Raw genomic sequence first — 13,340 nt, forward strand, 5'->3', positions numbered from 1 at the left:
TATATATATATATATATATATATAGAATATCTTTCTTATGTTTATTAGTGCATTAATAAATGTAAAATAATTTGAATGCAAATACTAGTTTGCAACATCCAGAAGCACAGTGAATGGTTTTGCACAGCTAAATAGGCTAAATGGAGATTGCTGACATCGCCTCACACACTCAAATTCTCGCCAACTCTACATCAAAAATAAGATGGAAAGAAAAAATGGTTTCCATTGATCTAGTCTTTGCATCTGTTTGTTTGATGTTTGAATTGGGTCTCATCTGTTGGAATAGAATTGACTAGATGGCGCTGTCACAAAAAAATAGGGTAGAACTGCGGTCCTAAAACAGCAGGCTCCAGTATTGCAGGAACACAGTATTAGGGTTGTTCTTGTTCAGACCAATGTGAAAATCGACCCATGTTTTTACCCTGCAAACATGCAGAGCTGTAAATGTGGACTGGTGGATCGATAAGAAGATAATGCATTATAAAAATCCAAAGAATAAAATGTATTTATATGTTATTTAATTAATATAATAATTTATTGATAATAATTGTTTAATATAATAATTAATACTTTTGACTCATCCATTTTATTAAAAATGGGTTAAGGCTGAAATGTGAAGTGTATCATTTTATAAAACTTTTTTTGTTTTTGTGAAAACTTGTATCTGAACTGTAAATCATACTTTTTACAGTAATTTTACACTTTAATATGTTACTATAGACATTGCCCTACCCCGTTCATTCAGTATTAATTTTATTTGTGCAGGTCTTAAAAAAAGGTCTTTAAAAGTCTTAAACTTGAGCTTAAAAATCCTGCAGAAACACTGTCACTCCTAAACATGTCTCATGCGGTGTGATAGTGGGACGTCTCTCCCTAGAACAGCCTTTCCTTACTGAAAGTCTTTGATTGCACGCAGCAGTCCTAGTGAGACTACTAATGTGCTCAGTCTCTCATTAGTCGAGACTCCTGCCCCGCTTGCTTTCTTGTTAAATTGCCTACACCTTCCCTTCATAATCCTTTCCAACTGTAAATCTGTCCTCTGGCCCCATTTTAATGTCCTTTTGTCCTTAATAATGTGTGCTTGCACATACGTGTCTGTGTTTGCTCACGTATGGCATATCAAAGCTAAGAGAAAATTCGACCTGACATGCAATTAAGGAGACGTTATGTGGCATTGATTGGCTCCGGGGCTCACAGTTTGTTGAGCTAATTGCTGATCCAATGAGCTCATCAGAGAGATCATCTTTGAAAGATTTTCACTCTGGGACTGTGAATGTTCATGTTTATCTTCCTTTTGGTAATGTACTCTGATCTCAGCAGGCACGTGCACACATATACATCAAAGGGGGCTTGAGCACCTGCCCTTTTTCTTTCTCGAGATAAATTGCCCTTTTTCTGGGGAGTTTTAAAATTTTTTTTATAAATGTATATGCATGTTTCTGTTTGCGCACAGTTTTCCCTGTCAAACAAATAAAAATAAAAATATCAGGTCGGGTCGGGAAATGTTGAGCGACTCGAGTTCCGATGCCTTTCTCCCCTCCTCTGCAGCACAGCAGTGTAGCACACATTGATTGGCACATCACAGTCACAGATAGAGAGCCGTAGAAGTGAAGCCCTCCCTCCCTTTCCAGTTGTGTTTGTCTTGCTGTGGAGGTGAGTGGTGATGAACAAAGCCTAAGCTACCTGTGCCCCGAATTTACAGCTAATTATGCAAAAGATAAAAGGCAAATATAGTTAATTTGTCTTGCTAACATCTATGACTCATGAGAGCTACCATGTAAGTTAGCTAAAGTTTAGCTAAGGCAATAGGAAGTCTAGTAGGTTAGACCAGTGCACGTTCTTTCACTGCATTATTCAGTTTATTAAAATGCATTTAGAACGATCACAAAATTCAAGATATGGGGGCAGAAGTGTATATATTTATATAATTTCATATAGTTAATCGGTATCACGCGAAGACTGACGTTGTTTTCCACCAAAAAGCAGCATGATTACAAATGTGATCTTGATTTTATACAGCAGTTTAATAAACAAGAACTTAATATTAAAACACTTATGTTTTAGACACAATATTGACTGTTTTTGCTTTATTTCGCCAAAAAAAATTTAATACCAATTTGCGTCTCTGAGCAACATGACGCTGTTTTGTTCCTGAATGAATCAACCGTTTAAATGATTCGGTTCAATTGCAATTAAGCACTTATTAACAGTGACTTGCTGCCACCTACTGGCAGTTTTAATTTCACATTTAAAGTATATTTTCATTTTTTTTTTTATATATAATTTCAGATATCAGTATTCAATGTTTTATGTTTAAAATATCAAAACCGTATTAATGCATTTGTAACTGCAGGTTAAATACATTCATGTCCTGCATTAAACAGAGTATAAATGCATCTAAATGCAGCTTCTGTGTTTCCTCTGCATTGCAAAGATGAATTTTGTCAATACTTATTTCATTTGCTTGGTAACAGCCCAAATTACTTATTATTCTAATTAACTGATTCAATTTAAGAATTTGACCGAAAAGATGATGCATACTTTTAGAAAAAAAAGGACTTTATAAAGGTAAAACTGTCCATAAAAGGTAAAAAAAAAATCCATTTAAACTTATTAGAAAAGATTAATTTCTATCACTGCTGTAAATTGATTACCACGCAGAATATCAAAAACTTTAGGAGTCAGCTGTCCATGGTAGCCCTTAAGATATCAACACAGTAACACACTCGGCAAAATATCGTCTAATTATCGTTATCGATAAAAATCACAGAAAATATTGATATTTTTTGTCAATATCACACACCCCTAATGTATTTAACGTTTTGTTTAGAATCTTTTAAAAATAAATATGAGTAGTGCCCTTTTTTCCACTTGAGCCCCTGCCCCTCAAAATGTCTGTGCACGTCCCTGGATCTCAGTATATTGTAAGTGTAAGTATATTAACATGCCTTTTTTCTGTTATAAGCTATTATGGTACTATCTAGTAATGGAACAAGGTAAATCAAAAATGTAATTGTAGCAATTTGTGCTGCATTTAATTTGAGTGTGCTATATGCAGGAACTTACAACAGTGTGTAAATAAATGTATGAGATGTGTGCAAATCTCACAACCAAGTTCTTTCCAAGAAGGAATTAATAAACAATCTTAATAAAAAATAGTCAAGTTTATTTATTTCTCTCTGTGTAGCAAAACTAGTCATCAACATGCGGTTATTTACATCCAGCAAACGCATGTTTATTATGTTACGTCCCAGATACATCTAGAAAGGACATAAACATATTTTCCTCACACAAGACTCAATGGCATTTTTACTTGGATACACTAGTCATTCATCTTTTTTTGTACTTTTTTGTTCAATGCTCATAATGTCGTCAAAGAAGCAACACATTTTAGATGCAAGTTTACAGTAACGTGCAGAATCTTTACTCCTCCACTGGTTCAGCTATTCTTGCCCATTTTATCCCCCTAGCTTTCATCTTATAGTCTTTCAAATCATTTAAAGAAAATTAGAATGGTGTATGTCTCCCCCTTACTTTTGAGTATTCTTTATTTTTCAGATTGACAAGCACCAGTTTGCTACTTTTTAATCATTTGGGACAATTTCAGCCAGTTTAATCATTTCTACAGATTTTTTAGGAAAATATAATTTCACTGATTTACATTTTCGCTTAATTTCGCTGATATTGAGTAGATCTAGATTGCTTCCTTCCCATGTGAATAGTAATCATTTAATTTAATAGATTGTCTATGCTATTTTGATTGAGCTCTCATTGGCCCAGTGATTGATTTAGGAAACTGTCCTATGGGCAAGGTTACTTTTGAAAGATCCATTTGACACATTTGAAACCACAAACATGAAATATGTTTTTGATTATCTTTACCTATTTGTTTTATTTGTAAAACATGTTGAAAGGTTGATTACTGCTTTCCAGTTTATGAGCTTGAGAACAAATCTTTCAGCCAGTCAGTGACAAAAATGCTGCTCATCTGAAAAGGGGAAGAGAGTGTCTTAAGGCAATTAAAAGTTGTATTCAAAACAGCTTTTATGAAATAATAAATTTATTTCTTAGAAATCGTTGGAATGTATGAATGTCCTTTGCACCAACTTTCTATCTTTTTGCATAAAAAACAATGGTATAAACACATTGAAGGAATAAATTCAAAATGCAGACAGCGATAAGAAACTAATTCTATGTACAAGACCTATGGCGCTTTTCCACTGCATGGTACGGCACGGTACGGTTCACTTTTGGAGGGTTTTCCACTGGGTACAGTACCTGGTACTTTTTTTAGTACCACCTCGGTTGGGGTTCCAAGTGAACCATACCGTTACCAAAACGTGACGTGTAAACTCTGCTGATCACGGATTGGCCGGAGAGAATCGTCATTACCACTGAACTTGCGACACAAACACAACAGAACCACTAGATTTAAATCAGCACAGCCAGCGAAGGATCAAACGCAACTGTTTTGAACAAGCGCACCTTTTTTAACAACCAAAAAGTGGCTGTTTCGTTGTCTGTTGAGGAAGTACAGACGTTCCTCTCGTTGATAGCAGTGGAGCGGATCCAGCGAGAGCTTGATGGGGCAACGCAGAATAAAAAAAGTTTTTCAGGAGTCGGGGCAATAGAGGCGGCGCAACTATAACGACATGTGAATAATCCCGCCCACTCTAAAGCGGTACTGAACTGCAGTGGAAACGCAAACCGAGCCGTGCCGTGCCGTACTGTACTGAGCCATGCCGAGCCGAGTCGTACCACGCAGTGGAAAAGCGCCATTAGAGTGTGTCCTTTTTGTTTCACAAAGGAACGCACAAATGGTAAATGCTCAAGCAGAATACTTTGAGGTACATTTAAGACTTACTACATTTGGTTTATGGAATAAACAAAAGGTATATTTCTACCATTATGGCGCTGTGATTGTTTCTCTGTTAAATCTGTGTGTTTGTGTTTTTTAAAGGTGCAATTAGAAAATTTTTTGCTATCCCTCTACATTATGATCAATGATATTGACCACTGGGATTTGAAATGTCCAAAAAATAAAAAAAGATACTTAAATAAAACTTGGTTAATGGAGTTGCTTCCATAATAATGGCAAGTCTTTTAAGATTCCATCTTGAATGTCTTTGTACTGGATGAAAACATGGTGTTTCATGCTATCAGGTATCTGCTCCTTTATAAAGGCCTTCTTGGGGTATGCAGAACTTCAGTGTTGGGTATTTGACATATTTAAGCACCCTTTCCTCTCACCACTCCAGTAGCTTTGCTGGTCTTTCAGTCTCTCCAGGGGGAGGAGGGTGGAAGATGTGGTTAGATGGACATGGAGATCCTAAATATGTTCTGTCTGAAGCAAATAAACAAATATGATGGAACTTATTTCAGCAAAGGAAACCAGAACATGATAGGTTGGCTATGAACAGTCTTTAAGTTGTTCCCTTTCGCTTTCTTCTCCTCCTCATCGCTTTGTCCCCCCCCCCCCCCCCAGTCTGCTCACTGAAACATCCTGGGATGTTTCATAAAGACCCTCTCGATGAAGTCCTCCAGCTCCTCTTCACTGTCCTGTGGCGGCTGCCTCCGTGGACTATAGTAATCATCCTCCCTGGTGACTACAGGAGCTCGGGCTGGGTAATAGAAGGACGGCCAGCGACGTGGAGGTGACCGGGGTTTAGGCATAGGTACAGCTTTGAAAGTCCGAGGGTGAGGGAAGTAGAGGTTTCGCTGGAAGGCTGGTTGGAGTCTTTGGCGAGAGTGCGCCCAGGGACGGGACTTCCGTCTGGGGGAGTAATCAAAGTCATAGTCCAGTGAGTTTCCCAAAACGTCATTGAGGGAGAAAGAGGGCTTGGGATAGTAGCGGGATCTTGGTTTTGGAGGTGGGACATAGGTTGGGTAATATCCCTGGTAGGGTTTTTGATAGAAATTGTAGGAAGGGTAGGTACGAAAGGGCCACTGCTGCCTTGTCCAAAAGTCTTGCTTGCTGGGCTTGAACGAGGCCCTGTCTTTGAACCAGGCTTTTAATGAGTTTGTGTTCGGTTGAAGAGGCTTTGAGGGAGGTGGTTTCTGTAACAGCATAGAAGGTTCAATGGGGGCTGGAGGCGGCACAAGAGTATGTTGCCATGGGAGATTTTCAGGAGCATCTTTTTTCTTCTTCTTCTCCACATCGTTAATGATGTCCACCACATCATCAGCAGGAAGATGCAGCTTGCTGGAGATCTCAATCAACTTATCGATGGTCTGTGGGTCAATGTCATCGTCATCATTACTAGTGTCCTCCTCATCAGAGCGCTTATCTTCTGCACCATTGTTGTCTTGGTACTTTTTTTTGTCCTGTTTCATGATGTATTTCAGGAGCATGTCAGATGCAATATCTGCAAGCTTTTCTTCCTCCACTTTGGCTCTTTGTGCCTCGGCTGCCTGTCTTCGTACCTCCTCTTGCTCCGCTTTGGCCCGAGTTTCCTCTTCTTCAGGGCTCAGCTGTTCTTCATCCTCTTGGTCTTCCTCATCTTCTTCCTCTGGGTCAGAAAGGTTGTTGGTAAAGTCATCCATTAAATTGCCTGAATTCTGAATTTTGTTCTTTTCTTGTCCAAGCTGCCACTTTAGCTTCTTCTTGGACAGTGCTAGGTCATTGCCTTTAGCTTTAGGCTTGATCTCATTGTTCATGAGGCCATTACGGTCCAGGTAATCGAAATACTCCCCACGGCTCTCCCTCTGGCCTGTGGACATGTCACGCTCTCTCTTAGTGGCTGTGCTGTAGCTCTGGAATTCCTCTAACATAGTCTCCAGATTCTTCACTTCCTCTGGACTCAGCTGCTCTTCCTCCTCCCGCAGTTCTCCTCTCTCTGGCTCCTGCCTCTCCTCCTCCTTTATCACCTCCACTTTTGTTGCCCCCTCCTGTGGGGCCACCTGCTCTTTTAATGGTACTGTCTGACTGGTGGTGCGGCTTGTCACTTTCTCCGTTAGCTGTTCCTCCTCAGCCCTTTTTTTCTCCTCTTCCTCCTCTCTTTCTTTCTCGTCTTTTCCTTGTGCTGCAGCAGCTGCCATGACCAGCTCCAGCTCTTTGTGACCATCTCTGTCTCTGTCTGCACCCTGAAGATCCTTCTCCTTTTCCACTTCTGTTCCCCCATCTTCTCGTTCACTCATCTTTTCCTTCTGGGGCTGGTTGAGGGCCTCGAGAAGGACCGCTGCTAGGGTTCTAGGATCCACGTCTTTGAAGAGCTCATCATCTTCTTTTTCCTCATGTAGCGTGCCCTGTTCCTCGGCTGGTTGAGTATATTGAGCCTGTTGCTGAGCAGAGGAGGATGCTGCATAGTTGTCACTTACTGTGTTTCTATCTGCTGTCACTGAACTGAAGGTTGCAGAATTGAATGTGAGACTAAATAACATGAACAGAAAAATGAAGGGGACATTTGAAGTTTGTTGCCACCAGATCATGACCACACATACGTGTTGAACCTGAAAGACAGAAGTTCAAAAATGGTCAAAGATCAAATCTGATATTGCCTACTGATTTTATATGTGTGATTTATATTTATATGGTGTTTTGATGTACTTTTGTGACAATTATAAAATAAAATGAATTTGAGTTCTTACGCCACTGCACAGCAATTTAGATTTTTCTCAGGTAAGATGGTGGGCACATTTTGTGATTCACTTCTTTGCAGACTGCCTGAATGCAACACTCACTGTCTATTAAATATAAATTTGTATGAATGACTTGCGTTTGATACCTGAGAGCATTTCATGACCCATTTGCTTATTTGGTAATGGAAGAACTAATGTTAAATGTGCACTTTAGCAAATACTTTTTCCCTAGTCATCCAGTGAGGATTTCTCTCTTCTGGAGAGATCATACAACAAACTATACAAAAAGAAAAACATTAATATTTTGCATTAAAAAAAATTAATCATTGGGTGGGTGGGTCTTTGTTAAGGTATAATTTATGTTTTATTGTCTGCTGCTTAGCTGATTTTGCAAAGGCGTTCTAATTGGCTCTGCGGCTAGAGCTGGTGCGGTTCGTGAAGGCTCTGAAGCGCTTTTGTGCTTGTGATTGCTCGCACACGCAGCGCGGTGCTAATACAGTATATATAGGAGGAAAAGCGCCTTAGGGGGGAGCCCTTCCGATGCGCGGGAGGTTAATGAGTAAGCGATACAAAGATGATCAGAGGATCTCGGTATGCCCATGAAAAGTTTGAGATCCCCACCAAAAAAAAAAAAAAATCATATTCATATGGATGAAACGGTACATGGAGTTTGGATTTCAAAGCTTTGGAAGCGCAAAACCAATGAACTTGAATAAAACAGCATTCTTATCTCACTTTAATTTTGTAATGAAAATTAAGCGATCCTAAAGCTCAAGGTATGCTAATCACGACACCGATGTTTATGGTTAAATCTGGTTATGTGGCTAGATTTCCACTCGCCGTTGCACGAGCAAACACTGCTGCAATCGTCAAATATGTGCCAAGTCGCTTACAATGCATGGATTTACACATCTAAAGTTTGACATCGGTGTTTGCCATATGTGAAATGCTGCAGGAACTCTTTCTCATTTTTATTAAAAAGCCTGTATCTCCTTTCCAATTTGGAATGATTTATTTTTTTGGTATTAGAATCATGTCTCCACAATGTAGCCCAAGCACAACTCTAACGCCCTCTTTAACTGCCGCCAATGACAGCGCACACTGGGGAGTTCTCATCAACAAAGCACGTAAGTAATCCGGCTCTAAGAAGCCTTGTCCTTAAGTAGGCTCTTAATCTTCTGCTTTAAAACAGATCTATTAGAATTAAGATTTAAACAGGGCCATACTGCAATCACAAATTGAACCCATGACATGAAAACAGATAATGAATGCTCTGCTGTTAAATTTCATGTCAACATTTCTCTTCTCCATATGAGCAGATACTTATAAGTATGTAAAATAAAAGTCAGACTGGACTCCAACAGGCAAAAGTCAAGGCAAGCCAAAGCAAAACGTGTTTTTATCTCCGTGTCTCTCGTGTGCTTTTGTGATTGGACTCGAAGTTGTTATTTTGGGTATCTGATGCTATGATGATGAGAAAGATGATGAAAGCATGAGCAAGGGCGTGGTAAAAATCATTATGAGAGCTGTGCTATTGATCAGCCCCATCATCTTCATCATTAAGTGTAAAAGTCATCACTGCAATATTTAGTATCACTAAAGTGGTTTTTAATAAGTTGCATTAACGCTTTAACCAATCATTCTATTATAAAAATTGTATTAAATATTATACTTTTACTTTCTACATTACTACATTTTTCCTCAACTCCTCTTTTTATATGTAGTTTTTTTTTAATGTATTTTAGAATGCATTTTATTACACATCCCTAATATATTATATTATTATTATACAGGGAATAAATGTTTTTTTTTTACTTGTAAACAAATATAGCAAATTCTTTACTTTTTACATTTTTCTTCTGTCCCCATTATAATATACATTTATTTTCCCATGGCTTCTACAATTACTGTTGCCTGTTACTATAAAAAGAAAGCCGGGACTTACCGGGAATCCTGTCAGTGGCAGCGCAGTCCGACGCACCAATTGTGTCCTCTTCAAACTTTGTATGCAAGTTATTTACGTGTAAGGATCCGCTTCAACAATAAATTCTTTGTTTGAATGTTGCCGTTTTGTTTGTATAGTGGTTTCGTTTGTGTAAGCCGTATGGTAGGCTTTTCTTGCCCGGCGCTATGGGATATTTTCAGTACCACGGTCAGCTCCCGTGTTTTTATTTCGGCCCCACTGCGCCCACGTGACTGCACGTCACTCTAGCTCATTGACGTCACCCTCTCCATTGATAAGAATTTTGGTGCTGATCGAACCCCGAGTCTTCGCTACGCTGCAGTGCCCAGATGAATGGAAGGAAACGGGATGAATGAAATAGTACTTTTTTTCGCCGAGTAGAGAGGGCTAGACAACACGGGGAGCGCGAGACCGATCCCTTCCTAATGCAGCTGCATACTGATGACAGCACAACACAAAGGAACCAACGATCCTCATCACGATGTGCATTGCCTCACTAGCCAAACGTATAAATGCAATTACACCATGAAATGCACAGAGGAAACAGCTGGCGCATGAATCGTCAGTGCATGGTGAAAAAGCGACCCCAAATGCATTATGCATGTTTTGTCTAATCTAGATTTATTGAGTAGCTAATGTGCCTCTTCCGCACCCAAGTCGTGACATTATTATGACAGGATGTTTTGAAATCTAACAGTATTGAAAGCTGTTGCAACCGTTTTTCTACAAGGCGTAATGGACAATAAACATTGACACTACAATAGCCTACTATACAGTGTTTCTGTGTACTTATCCACTGTGGCTATCTAAAAATTACAACGTTATGAAACGTCAAAATTCAAACTGCAAAGAGACGACAGGTTATGGTATCTTAAAATATTCACTATTTCAATTTGCAACGATAGCCTATTGTTTAGAATGCATCATTGCGGACAATCAACGTTAATAATGTGCCACATCTAATGTAAAGTTATTTCGTTCTATATTTAATGCACATTTCTTTCCTAAATGTTAGGGTGATCTTTATTGTAGCCTTTGAATAAAAAAGCAATTCCAGCAAAAATGTAATTTATCATGAGTACAGGAGTGTTAGAGATAGTTAGAGTATAGACTCTTTTCGGTAGGCTAAATTCAATGAATGAGCAGTCGGACGTGTGAGAAAAAACATTACCTTTTGTCAGCAGTAGTTTTCAGTGACCACTTTATCTGTTTGAACGAACTGACAACTGAAATTTTAAAAGCCTAGCTCACCCAAAAATGATCTTTGTCATTATTATTCACCCTTATGTTGTTTTAGGAGATGACAGTCTCAGTCACCATTCAAGTAAGTTAATGTGACTGAAGCTGTCAGCCACTCGCATCCCCAACATCTAGTGTTTCATGGACAAAACAAAGGGCTTGTTTGGCACGAGGATGAATAAATGATGAAAGCATTTTTGATTCCTTTAAGCAACTTTGGGCATCTACTAAAATTAAAATGTGTAATGATAAAGAACGCGTGGTGTAATAATTATTCCTTTTTTCATTTTCAAGCTTGTGTTTAAAATGTTTCCAGGTGGACCACATCTTTTTCCTTTTAAAATGAAAATTGTTAATTTTGCACGTATTAAGTGTCATGTTGTAGCATCACTAGTGAAATTGTTTTACAGGGCTAACCAACCAGCGTGCTAGGTCTGTACTTGAGCGGATCGACACGCCTTAAGTTGTTGTCAAGAACAGGGATGCAGAATGGACCGTGGAAAAGGCCGCATCTCTGCACGAGCTAAACAGGTAATTAGTACACTTATCCACGTAAAGGAATTTAGAAAGCCATCTATTCCAAAAAACTGTGACGCACTCTTTTTCTGCTATCTGTCCAACCGTTCTCTTAATTAGGCTATACACCCCCAAATATTAAGTGTCATGTTGTAGCATCACTAGTGAAATTGTTTTACAGGGCTAACCAACCAGCGAGCTAGGTCTGTACTTGAGCGGATCGACACGCCTTAAGTTGTTGTCAAGAACAGGGATGCAGAATGGACCGTGGAAAAGGCCGCATCTCTGCACGAGCTAAACAGGTAATTAGTACACTTATCCACGTAAAGGAATTTAGAAAGCCATCTATTCCAAAAAAACTGTGACGCACTCTTTTTCTGCTATCTGTCCAACCGTTCTCTTAATTAGGCTATACACCCCCAATTTTCTTCAGACCATGGAACTAGCCAGGAAGTTCATTCACAAAAATGCGGGATGATCCTGGCACTGGCCTTTCATTCGTTATCTTAATTTTTCTTCATTATCTTAATTTTTCTTCATTATGAAGTTCTTTTGGCTCACTCTAATAGTACGACAGCTCAAGGTCCATTAGTTAAATTATTTTAAATGTGCTTAAACCTTCCTTTTACTTGTCTAATTAAAGAACCGTTTATATAGCCTATCAATCTAAAGTTTAATGCTAATTCTGTTAAACATGAACGAATTGAATTAGTTCATGGTGAGAATGAGTTGACAGTGGATTTACATGCCTGTCGGAAAAGATAGTGTTTCTGCAACCAACTGTCCTTATACGTTAACTTCACCCAGGGGACGTCGATTGTCTCAAAGGAGCGGGCGACTGAAGAGGTGCGTTCTGCCTCAGAGAATTAACAGCACTCTGTTGACAAATGACCTATCCCACGTTGATCATCTGAAGCCGAAAGACCAATTCTTTCACTTTCATCATTTCCACCCTGTGCTGCATAAGTCACAGGATGGGGAATGCCGCGTTGGCGTTCTTTGCAAAGGCGGCAGCGGTGCAAACTGATCGTTTGTTCTCCCGGCTCTGACTGGGAGTTAATGAGGCGGCATCCACCGTGTCTTGGTCTTCCCCCAGATGAATCTCTCGCGCTACAGCAAGCATAATTTCAGCACCCGAAGCCTTCCAAGGGCGCTTTAAAAAAAATTAATCCATTTATAATCGATTCAGACAACTAACCGTGGGAGGGATGCCCTTAGATTGGATATGTGACAGAGGCTTCCTGCCCACGCTTACTGCAAACAAAGCGAAGGGAGTCTTGCTAACACAAAGTACTATCCAAACAGAGTTCCCCTGTCAGTTTGACAACATGCGAGCACCACCTTCCCCTTCCCATATTAAAAAGGCCTTTAACTTTTAACCTTTGTTTTTAACATGAAGATTTGGGGTTGTTCTAATTAAAAATGAATCGCGGAAACAAAACCCAGTCACCTTAATTAACACAGTATCCCTCAATTGGCCAAGTAGAAGGCATATCAATTGCATTGTATAAAGTTATTCTTCAGGTTTTTTGTGCAATTCCCATGTAGTCCGAAGCAAAGCATGCTGGGAACAAGAAACCACATTCCCAGTTTTCATGTCAAGTAACAACAAAAAGGATTCATGCAGGCCCAACACTAGGGCGACCATGCGCCTTCTTTTTTCTGGACAAATGCTGGCCAGATATTTAAAGGTCACATATTGTACACCTTTCTGGAGTTTTATTTTAGGTTTTGATGTCCTTAAGAATATATATTTGCGGTATAAGTACCAAAAACCTCAATATATTTTTACAGCTCCTCTCTCAGGAACTCTGCTGAGAACAGGTCGATTTGGCCTGTCTAATTAATATTCATGAGCCCCTCTTCTGATTGGCCTGTTGTTTTCTGAGTGACACAAGGACAGGCCAACCACAGGTACTGTAACTAGGGTCATGTATGCTGTAGCCTGCTGGGGATTGGTGATACTCACAAGTAAGGTCAATAGAAACACCTGTAATGATGGTCACTGCAGAGGGAAATGTTGTCCGGCCTTACATGTTTGAGC

General features: G+C 39.4%; 1 protein-coding gene across 1 annotated transcript; it reads right to left on the reverse strand.

Moving 5' to 3' along the window:
* Positions 1-4,747: 4,747 nt before the first annotated feature.
* On the reverse strand, positions 4,748-9,935 carry LOC107593732 (neurosecretory protein VGF-like). Its single transcript, XM_016283590.1, has 2 exons — positions 9,524-9,935; positions 4,748-7,449 (listed from the first exon to the last, which is right to left on the reverse strand). The coding sequence occupies exon 2, from the start codon at positions 7,426-7,428 to the stop codon at positions 5,491-5,493; it is 1,938 nt and encodes a 645-aa protein (XP_016139076.1). The 5' UTR covers positions 7,429-7,449; positions 9,524-9,935; the 3' UTR covers positions 4,748-5,490.
* Positions 9,936-13,340: the final 3,405 nt, after the last annotated feature.

This window comes from Sinocyclocheilus grahami, unplaced genomic scaffold (genome assembly GCF_001515645.1).
Source record: "Sinocyclocheilus grahami isolate Dianchi unplaced genomic scaffold, SAMN03320097.WGS_v1.1 scaffold10.1, whole genome shotgun sequence".
Classification (NCBI taxonomy): domain Eukaryota; kingdom Metazoa; phylum Chordata; class Actinopteri; order Cypriniformes; family Cyprinidae; genus Sinocyclocheilus; species Sinocyclocheilus grahami.

Coding starts and splice junctions, on each gene's coding strand:
- LOC107593732 (XM_016283590.1), bottom strand. CDS start 7,428: ATGATCTGGTGGCAACAAACTTCAAATGTCCCCTTCATTTTTCTGTTC.